At 57.6% G+C, this 10380-nt stretch overlaps 2 protein-coding genes across 2 annotated transcripts; both read right to left on the bottom strand.

The window, feature by feature from the left end:
• Window positions 1-1474: 1474 nt before the first annotated feature.
• Window positions 1475-6528, bottom strand: LOC113147260 (tropomyosin-1, isoforms 33/34-like). Its single transcript, XM_026337198.1, has 6 exons — window positions 6391-6528; window positions 4952-5022; window positions 4573-4921; window positions 4297-4462; window positions 3503-3582; window positions 1475-1720 (listed from the first exon to the last, which is right to left on the bottom strand). The coding sequence occupies exons 1-6, from the start codon at window positions 6526-6528 to the stop codon at window positions 1475-1477; spliced, it is 1050 nt and encodes a 349-aa protein (XP_026192983.1).
• A 276-nt stretch (window positions 6529-6804) lies between these two features.
• Window positions 6805-9221, bottom strand: LOC113147259. Its single transcript, XM_026337197.1, has 3 exons — window positions 9012-9221; window positions 7484-7594; window positions 6805-6897 (listed from the first exon to the last, which is right to left on the bottom strand). Exons 1-3 carry the CDS (start codon window positions 9219-9221, stop codon window positions 6805-6807), a joined length of 414 nt encoding a protein of 137 aa, XP_026192982.1.
• Between the last annotated feature and the right edge of the window lie 1159 nt (window positions 9222-10380).

The raw sequence follows: 10380 nt of genomic DNA, 5'->3' as shown, positions 1-10380 counted from the left end.
ACTGTATGCGTTTTCGAAGTCTTTTTTGTAGATGCCGATGAGGGGAGTAGAGGGGGGGATGCGTGAGGGAGGGGGGGGATGCGTGAGGGAGGGGGAGGCCTTAGAATAAGAGCGCGGAGCTGCTCGAGGGTCGGGAGGGAGGAAGGGAGGCCTTAAAATAAGTGCGCTGGTTGATGACTATAGTGAGGAGGGGAAGCGCAAAGGGGTAGACAGACAGACTGTCCGTGAGACAGACCTACGTACAGAGGGGAATCGCAAAAAGGCAGAGAGAGAGGCAGACAGACAGACAGACGGAGGGAGGGAGGGGAAGGGAGAGCAGGGAGGCGTTATTCCCGCGCGCGTAAGCAGCACAGAGAGGGCCAGCCCTTTCAAAGAGGCATCTCCAAAGCGCGCTCACAGAGAAATTCTCAAAAGATCAAGCGCCCTTACAAGGGGAGGGAGCCTGGCAGAGTGCTCGAGGGCATGAATATATATATATATATATATATATATATATATATATATATATATATATGTCGAGCTACAGAAACGCCGTTTCCAAAGGATAAAGTATTTCGATTAATGCCACTTGAATTTAGTGTGTCGGAACGGCTTTGGCTCGCGCAAGAAGGGGTAGCGGAAGCTGCTTTGGGGGAGGGAGTTGGAGAAGAGGGTCTGCCTGCCTGCCCGCATCGGCTATCTGTAGACGGTGCATATGCCTCTCCGCCAGCTTGGTGGAGGAGGGAGGGTCTTGCGGGAGCGGCAGGGGAAACAAAAAGCCCATGGTGAAGCACCTCACTAGAGGCAAGCGGCGCAGTGGTGCGTGTAGAGGGAGAGTAGCTGCGACAGCGATGGCTGCTGAGCACCTAGAGGGGCCAGCCTGCAGCCGAGGCAGGCCAGGGGCATGCAGAGCGCTACAGTGCAGACGGGCAGCGTTTTTGCTCAAAGGAGCACACACAGAGAAGGGGAGAGAGCGGAGTGGGAGGGGGAAGGCAGGAGGGAGGCAAGGGCGGCGAAGGCAGCAAAAATTTTGAAACGCTCAAGAGTTCGGACGGGGGAGAGCCCGTCCATGAGAGAAAGAGGGGGAAAAAGGAAGGTCCTTTTTCCACGCGTGTCAAAGAGGAAAAGGAGGGGGAGGTTCGTGCCAAGTTCTGGGAGGCAAGGAGAAGATTAAGCCGCTAGCCGCACTGCGGCGTCGAGCACTTTTTTCAGCTATGAAAGCTGTTTTTACTGCCCCCTCGGCGAGATTTTTCTGGCTGGCGGCTTACAGTGCGGCTGCGCAAGCCGCTAGCGCGCTAATTTGGGGTGCAGTAAGCGGGAGGAGGATAACAGGGGGGGACAGAAAGGCGAGAAGGCCTCTGTGAGGGGTGTCGCGCGCGCGTGTGCAGCTCCTTACAGCCTTCAGGAAGCCTGCTACGACCAGCGTAGCGTGAAGCAAACTGTCCAGGATAGCTGCAACCCGCGAACAAGACAAGCAGCATAATTCGCTCAGGAGTCACGACGTGCTGTCTGACTCCCACACCCATTCGGAGTAAGCCCTCTCTACGGATGGTAACAGCCCCACCCCATAGCCACCACCCCTCGCAGCGGCTCTGGCAGCAGTTCGACGGGCAGCAACTCGCGTTCGACATACACAAAATATCCCCAGTGTTGGCATGATCGCCTCCGTTGCCGCGCCGAAGAAGTCCATAAGGAAGGGGTATGCCTTGGCAGCTCTTAGCCACAAGACGGAAGCTCCTACCTGGCATACCAGGAAGGGCAGCACGTATATAAAGCCTGTCAGCTGAAGGCAGCCGAAGAGAGAGCCTAGCAAGAGTCCCACGCATTGCTTGATCCAGAAAAGGGCCTCCTGGCAGTCCCACTGCAACACACGTGTGTACAGCCGCAGGCAGACAGCACACAAAAAGCGGTGCTGGTGGTGGTGGTAGTAGAGGATGGAGGATGGTGGTAGTAGAGGATAGAGGATGGTGGTGGTAGAGGATGGTGGTGGTAGAGGATGGAGGATGGTGGTGGGAGTGGTAGAGGATGGTGGTGGTAGAGGATGGAGGATGGTGGTGGGAGTGGTAGAGGATGGTGGTGGTAGAGGATGGTGGTGGTGGAGGATGGAGGATGGCAAAACACAGAAGGGCGTTGCCTGCGTCTCACGGGCCAGACACTACAGCTACAGCCTTTTGAAGCACACCACGGGGGGAGACGATTTTTAGGAGCTGTTTTACCTTATCCCATGAAAACTTATGGGGGCTGAGGAGGCGAACGGCAAGCGGTCGTTGGGCCTGCTGCTGCTTCTTGTCTCCTGGTGCTGCTGTTGCCTTAGACATTTTTGCTGAAGCGCACTTGCGGCAATGCCTGCCGCTTCTGCTGGGGCTGAGAAGAGAGACTGATGCTCTGGCTGCGGCTGCTCTTGCCGACACTTCCTCTCTGCAACACCTCCCGCGCCGCGTGCTTGTAATGGTGGTCGGTCCCAACTCACGACACCACCTGCCCCTATATGTACACACACTGCCCCTTCCCTTCCCTGGCGTTAATTAAGGCCGAGTAGGGTTTTTCGGCGCAGTCGTAAAAAGCGGCTGCACCTGGCGTAGGGGAGCTGCAGTTTTGCATGCGGTGTATGTGCCCTGCCGAGCACTGACTGCGGCGCCTGCCGCTCTCCGAATAATTGAATCTACGGATATAGATATATGCCTATGCTTGCCGTCTAATGGCAAATTGCTGTAAACTGACGCAAAGAAAAGGCCAGTGCCAGCCACACGCCTCCTGCTTGCGCTGGTGCTTCCTTGGAGGAGGCTGCATGTAGGTGTCGGCAGCAGTCCCGTTGGCTCTTGCTGCTCCGTAAGCGAAGCAGCAAGACCGTCTGCTTGACAACGAGGCTGCTACTACTACTAAGAAGAACCTAACAGCTCCGACTCCTTCTGCATCAGAAGGCTGGAGGTGTGTTCTCCCATGTAGTTGCCGCAATCCGAAGTATCGGAAGATCAGCCTCCCACCGCCACGTGCAGCAACACCAAGAGCAAGAACAGGAAGAACAGCAGGAGCAGCTCCGGCGATTGTTGCTCCCGTCTTAACTTTTCCCTCGGATGCACTTCGCGCCGCAGGCTTGAGCGAAGCCGAAGCAGCCGCGGCTGTCTCGAGGTTATCATAGCGCTAGTGGCTTTGCGATGCCATGCGTTCTTCCTTCTTCTTTGAAATCTTGATGGCGTCCCTATGGCGCAAGATCCCTGCCCCTGCTGCTGTTGCGGCTGGTGCTGCAGTGCGTCTCTCCAAGTAGCAGCCGCATCGGGGGAGTGTGAAGGACAGGAGAGCGATGGCGGTTCCTTGCGAGGCTGCCATGCATGCAGTTACTGCCACAGCTGCTGCCGCAGCGCACAGACTGGTGCTGCCATATGTGCGCTCAGCAGCTGAACTGCTGTATCGAGAAGACACTTTGTTGCTGCTTAGTAGGGGCCTCGATTCAGACAGTGTGCTACTCGAGCTCCTTGCCTTGCTACAGCAGCGCACCCCAAGCAACAGCAGCAGTAGTAGCAGCAGCAGTGGCAGCAGCAGTATTAGCAGCAGCAGTATTAGCAGCAGCAGTATTAGCAGCAGCAGCAGTAGCAGCAGTAGTGTCTGCTCGGCACAGAATGCGCAGCCGGAGGACGACACGGAGAGTGCCTCGAAGGCAGATTTAGCTGAGCAAAAGTGGCAGGCTTCTCAGCAGCAGCAGCAGCAGCAGCAGCAGACAACACCTGTGTACAGTGTAGCGTGGCCTCGTCTCGTTTTAGTATTGGGACTGACTCCAGCTGAGCATGCAGCGGTTCGGACGCTGCAGCAGTGGCGACATCGACAGCAGCGCCGTCTGTTGCAGGTAGCACTTGCTGTGGCTGAGGCAAAGCGGACTTGCATGAGCAGCTCTGCTGCTTCTGACGCGGTGACAGAGGCTGAAGCAGCTGCCGCAGCAGCAGCATCCCTAGACGCTCTGGCAGAGCAACAGCGGGCGGAGGAACTGCGGCTTGCCTGCAGCAGCAGTGCAGCAGCAGCAGCGGCAGTTACGACGTGGCAACAGCGGCAGCAGATCTACATTGGGGGTGGCTGCTTTTGCTGCCCTGCTGCAGTTGCTGCTGCCGATCTGTTGACAGGCAGACTGCCTCCCGAGGTTGTAGACTGCATTATATTTGCTCATGCCGAGCGGTGAGTGAGGCATTCCCGCGCGAGCGCAGACACGAGGTCTGCGACACGACCAGCAAGCCACTGCAGTGACAGCACTGGGGGGTGCTGCATGCAGTGTGCCCTCTGTCTCTCTGGTAGCCTCGCGTTCGCTGCTGGTGCTGCTGCTCGTGTGGCTTGTTGCAGCATCAGCGGGGGGTTCAACGAGGCCTTCGTCTCTCGGGTGTACAGACAGCGCAACCGGCTGGGCGGCCTCAAGGCTATCAGCGACCGTCCCCACCACTTTGCGAGCAGCAGCAGCGGCGGCAGCAGCAATCTCACGCAGACGCTGAAGCTTCTGCAGCTGAAGAAGGTTCGATGCATGCACCGCATGCACCAGGATGTTCGGATGACACTCGAGGTGCGACGCCAGCTGTGGGTTCGGGGGTGGACTGCTGCTGCTGCTAGCCAAGCCTGAAGGAGGGGTCCTTGTAGGGGTGGTGACGATGTGGTATTGGTGGGAGCACCACAAGTGCAGTCGTAGGCGAGTTGTTGTGGCGGTAGAGGGGTGGTAGTGGGTGGGTGTGTTTGTGGTGGTCGTGGCAGTAATCTGACTGGGTGACTGTGCATCTCCGGTTGTGAGTGCGTAATGCCTGCCTGTTGTTCAGGGGCCTTCTCAGCCGCAAACGTGCGAGCTGTCTCTGCCTCCCTCCTCGCTGCAGTTGGAAATCCAGCAGGCGCTTCTGTTGCTGCTGCACCGAGGTTTGGAGCAGCTGAAGAAGTGTCGTCACGTCTTCTTGCAAGACTGGGATGTGTCGTGTCTCTTTCGGGGTCGAGGCGCTCCCCCTATAGCCTTTGATGATCCACAGCAGCAGCAACAGCAGCAGCAGCAACAGCAGCAACAGCAGCAACAGCAGCAGAATCGGATGGCTGGAGGGGGAGGAGGAGCAGGGGGTTCTCTGAGGAGAGCACTGAGTTCGGTGTGGCATCAATTAGATGCTAAAACGCAGGCCCTTGTTGACGTGAGCTGCTGCCGCTGCAAACTGCTTGTGTTGGAGTTGCGAAGGCTTTCCCGCAGAGCACGAGGGAGCTGAAAGAGACATATATTCATAGCAGCGCGTCTTAAATAGGGTTATGCTGCCGTGTGAGGATCTGTTGTCGTGTTACTGGTGTGCGCCAGTGTGTGCTGTGCCTATTAGCGCCGCTTGCGGCGTGTTGTGATGCTGTGATTTGCATCTTCTGCTATACCGACGTGTTGCTGCTTTATGGATGCTTTTGCAGGATTTGAGTGAATTGCGCCGCTTGGCGTTCTTGCTGTGGAGGCTGAATTCTGTCTCTTTTCTTTCGTATGTCGAATCCTTGATGAGCAGTAAAGTGATTGACGACGCTTGGTCTCATACCACCGAAATGCAAGTTGTCTTGAGACGCGCAAGGCAAAGGTCAGTTCTCGCTGCCGCGTCTTTGCATGCTCTGAGCGGAGGGAAGGGGGAGGGGGGGAGGAAGGGGTGGTGGTGGTAGTCTGCCTGGCTGCTGCTGCAATGTGTACAATCCCTTCCTGCCGACATTGCGTTTCTTTCTGCCAAAAGCCTCGTCTTTCGCTCGCTCTCGGACGGCTGCCTTTGCAGCTGCTGCAAGGTGTAGTGTATACGATCAAGTGTGTGCCGCTTTGAAGCCTTTGCAGCTGCTGCAAGGTGTAGTGTATACGAACAAGTATGTGCCGCTTTGAGGCTTTCGCGCCTGTTGCAGGGTGTACACGATTAAGCGGATGCCAGTTCGAGGCCTTGCGGCTGCTGCGGATGCGGTTCGTGACGACACCTCGGAGATGGTTGTGGTAGGCGAACTGAAGGATGGCAAGGAGGGTGGCATGTTGAAGCGACAGCGAACGGATGCTGATGAGTTTCAGGAAGAAGCAGCCGCTTTCGTTTCAGGGGCAGCATCACGACAAACGCCGCAGCAGCAGTTTGAGCGGCGCGCAGTTTTAACTCTGGAGGCTCCTCCTGCTTTAGAGTGGATGCAGCGATTCGTGTGGAATTGTCAGGTTGATGACGAGATTTACGCTGCGCTGATACAGGAGCAGCAGCTGCACTTGCAGCAGCCTGCTCTTGCTGCAGCAAACACTTCACAGCAGCTGCAGCCTGTAGGGGTGGTGTCTAAGACACCTGATTCAGCGGCATCTGAATGCGTTCACGTAGTTAGCAACAGCAGCAGCAGCAATGAAAGCAGCAGCAGTGAAAGCAGCGATGAGAGCACCAGCTGCAGTGAAAGCAGCGATGAGAGCAGCAGCAGCAGCACCGGTGAAAGCCATAAGGATACGCTTGAGCACCCATGCGAAGCCGTGTCAGCAGCTACGTTGGATGCGTCTGCGGCAGCAGCATCCACAGAAGCGTCTCCTCGCAAGACGCATCGACTGCGACGGCCAGTGTATCGCATTCTTGTCCTCGTGTCAGACAGTGGCACTTGCTGCACGGTGAAGCTGGCGTTGCTCTTAGGCACTCAGCAGCTGCTGCTGCGGTGTCTCAGCAGCTACGTTCGAGGCCTTGCGGCTTGTGGAGGGGCCTCTTCGAGTGCTTTTGGGGGTGTCTCGACAGCTGCGACTGCACAGTCGGGATATGTGCGCGTTGACAGCAGCGGCAGCAGCCTCAACAGTGGGCGTAGAGCAGAGCAGCAGCTGCTGCTGCAGGCTCTGAGAGCAGAGCAGATCTCGAGTCAACCTGAAGAGGGTTCGCCAGCAGCTGCCGCTTTTGCTGCTGCTGGCGATCCTGAAGGTCTAAGTGATGCGGCACTCAGCAGAGCACTGCGCTGGACGACGCGAAAACTTCGGTGTGTGATTTGTCTGCCCCTGACATCGCAGCTGTTTCTACTATTCCTCCTCCTGCTCCTTCTATTGCTATTGCACCTTCTATTGCTATTGCTATTACTCCTGCTATTGCACCTTCTCTTGCTATTGCTCCTGCTATTGCTATTACTCCTGCTATTGATCCTGCTATTGCTATTGCTCCTGCTATTGCTATTGCTCCTGCTATTGCTATTGCTCCAGCTACTTAAGCCATCGGATGGCTTTTGCAGCGGCTCTTGCCCTCTGCAGCCTTCAGAGTTCATTTGCAAACGGCCGTCCCCCCTGTGGAACATAGGCGACGACCTTTTTCGTGGATCGATCCGCTGCTTGTGCTCCTTGTGCTGCGCGTGCTGCCGCGGTTCCTCCTCTGTGCAGGGTGCAACCAAAGGTTCTCGTGTTGAGCGCTGCAGAAGGCAGCACAGCAGTGTCGCTTGCGCTGCAGCGGCACCAGCCGCATGCCGTGGTGTTGTTTCCTCCGCTTTTGCAGTGTATCCGCCTTCTTGAGGGATACTGCGCTGCTGCGATGCAGCAGCAGCAGCAGGCCCGTACTTTGCTGAGCACCGCTGCAGCCGCCGCAGTGTCTGCTCCTCCCTCGGCGGCACACGTTTCTGCGCCAACAGCGCTCACGACTTGCAACTCGAAAGCTGCAACTGCTGCTCCCTTTATCCAGACAGAAGACAACTCCGCTGGAGGGCCTGCAGTGGCAGCAACATTCCCCCCCGTCAAGACGCGACTTCGCCAGCTGCTTGCGTCTCTCCAGCAGCAGCGCCTTGTAGGCTCCCAGCTTCGCGTGTTTCTGCTCGCTGCAGCAGACAGCTTGTTGCTGCAGCAGTACGTGGACTCTGTGCAGGAGGAAGGAGCAGCTTGGCGCCACATAGACCTTGCGGCACGCCACCTGCTGCTGCCCACAGATGACTTGCTGCTGCTGACGCCGCATCGCATGCAGCGGGAGCAGCTGCTGCAGCAGCTGCTCCCGTGGGGGCCTGAACGGCTGCGCAGTGCGCTGCACGTTGCGGCAGAACTGCATGCGCGCAGCGGCAGCAGTGGCAGCAGCGGCAGCAGCGGCAAGACGGCAGCGGAAGTGCAGGCTGCAAAAGCGTCTCTTTTACTGCAGCTGCGTGCTGTGGGTGTAGAGCCAGCGCAGGCGTTGAACACTTGGCGCGGGGGGGGCGTTGCAGCAGCAGCAGCGGCAGCTGCTGCTGCCGCTGAAAGCGCAGGAAGAGAACTCCTTCCCATGGTTGTGGTAGACGCCAGAGAGATGCGCTGTTCTCTCCCCTACGAGCTTTTCTGCAAACAAGTTCACGTCTATCCAACCACCATCACCGTGGGCGACTACGTGCTAACGCGGTAAGCGGCTAAGACAAATAGCGTCTACTTTCTACTGCCGCTGCTGCCGAGGGAACCAAAAAAGAAAGATAATGTTCCTCCTCTTGCTGCTGCTGCTGCTACACCTCCTGTTGCTGCTGCTGCTGCCACACCTGCTGCTGCTGCGACGCCTCCTGTTGTTGCTGCTGCTGCGACACCTCCTGTTGTTGCTGCGGCTGCGACGCCTCCTGCTGCTGCGACGCCTCCTGTTGCTGCTGCCGCTGCGGTGTACAGGGATATCTGCGTCGAGCGAAAAGCCGTGTCTGACTTGGTGCAGTCTCTCAATTCTGGACGGCTCTACTATCAGGTGCGAAGGCTGCTTTGGCTGCTGCGGCTGCTTCGGCTGTGATGTGGAATGCATGCACATGAGTAGCTGGCGAGAGCATTGGTTGAGAGCAAGTGGAGACGGCCTTGCTGCGCGTAGCTAGCTCCTGTTGCGGCTGCGAGAGCTGCTGCTGCCTGAGACGCTGCGGGGTTGCGACTGCTACAGGCTCGTCTTTTAGCTAGACACTACGCTTCTCCTTGTCTGCTCATTGACTTTGGAGGTTCCCCCTTAGACCTTAGCGCAGCTGCAAGGGCCTGCTTTCCGAGCAGCAGCAGCAGCAACAGCCTCATCAGCGGCAACAGGCACTCTAGAGACGTGCTGCACCCCATATGGATGAAGTCAGTCAGCTCTCTCCACGCTGCTGCTGTGTGTGCTTCCTGCGGCTGCCTGGCTTGCCTCTTTTTTTCGTCTGGTTGCTGCTATGCTGTGCGCCTGCGAGCTGCAGGGAGGCGTTGGTGCTTCTGCCGTGGCAGTGGTGTCTCGTTTGCTACTGCCTTTTTCAGGAGGCATTTTGGCCTTCTTTGTGCTGCTGCAGGTTGCTGCTCTTGTTGCTGCACTTTCCAACCCTTCGCCTTCTGTGGACGCCTCATGCAGCATTTGCTGCGAGCCTGTTTGTGGCAATGAAGGTGCGTGTGCAGTCGATCCACGATCCCAGCGTACCCAGCAGCAGCAAACGCGATACAATGTCGCCCACGCATCCATTGCGATGGAATGTGCCCACAGGTTGGAAGGGAACAGCCCAACCTTCAGAGGATTGCGGAGATCGACCGTCTGGTTCTTGCCGGGGAGGGAGCAGATTCCCAGCAGCAGCAGCAGCAGCAGCAGCAGCTTCCGCCGGCCCCTCCGACGCCCCCTGCCTTGAAAGATGCGCCGATCAGCGGTGCTGCTGCTGATGCAGTGCAGCCATCAGCGAACAACGGGAGCGGCAGCAAAGAGGAAGAAAGCAAACAACAAGATGCTGCAGCACACCCTGCAGCAGAACCTCCTGGTGGCCCTTCTGTGGATTCCAGAAACGCCGCAGTCCGCATACTGCCAGCATCGGCTGCAACGAACGTAGTTGCCGTAGATCTGCTGAGGCGCCTCCCTGGGATTACTCCGCTGAACATCAACATGGCTGTTTCACGCGTAAGGCTGCGTGCTGGGCTGCCACAGCCACTGGGCAAGCAGCGGCGAGATGAATCGCTGGACTGTCTCTTTCCTGCTTAGCTTCGGCCTGGAGCCAGCAGAAGATGCAGCAGCACCCGCAGCGGCTGTGTGTGTGTGCTAAGTGAATGTGTGTTTTCTTCAGGTACGGTGTCTGCATGACTTGGCGGCGATGAGCGAAGGCGAACTGCAACAGCTTCTTGGCAGGTCAGGCTGTCCCTGCTGCCAGTGGTGTTTTTGCCTGCTGTTTCCTGTCAGGCGAGCGCATGTCTCTGAACTTTGTGGTTGCTGCTGGCGCTGCGCTGCAGGGAAGAGGGGCAGCACCTCCACGCTTTCCTGAGCACTGCCATTGTAGTGGATGCCCTAGACGCTGTTTGACGCAAACTCGCGTCCCTTCTTACTTAGCGCTTCACTTCGCGCTTTCCGCTGCGTGAATGAGGCGATCCCGCTGCCGATCTGGCCTTTGCTGCTGTTGCTTCCTGAATTGCTGCTGCCACCGAAACAGCTGCTGCCGCTGTCGGTGCTGAGCCGTGGCACTGGTGCATCCGCTGGTGGTAGGACGAGTTGAGAGAGGGGCACGCGCTGAGAGTGCGCAATGCAAAATGCGGCGCAT

This window comes from Cyclospora cayetanensis, unplaced genomic scaffold (genome assembly GCF_002999335.1).
Source record: "Cyclospora cayetanensis isolate NF1_C8 unplaced genomic scaffold, CcayRef3 CcayRef3_contig_17, whole genome shotgun sequence".
In the NCBI taxonomy this organism is placed as follows: Eukaryota; Apicomplexa; class Conoidasida; order Eucoccidiorida; family Eimeriidae; genus Cyclospora; species Cyclospora cayetanensis.
Note: the sequence above shows the minus strand (reverse complement) of the source record. Positions and strands in the feature narration are given on the sequence as shown.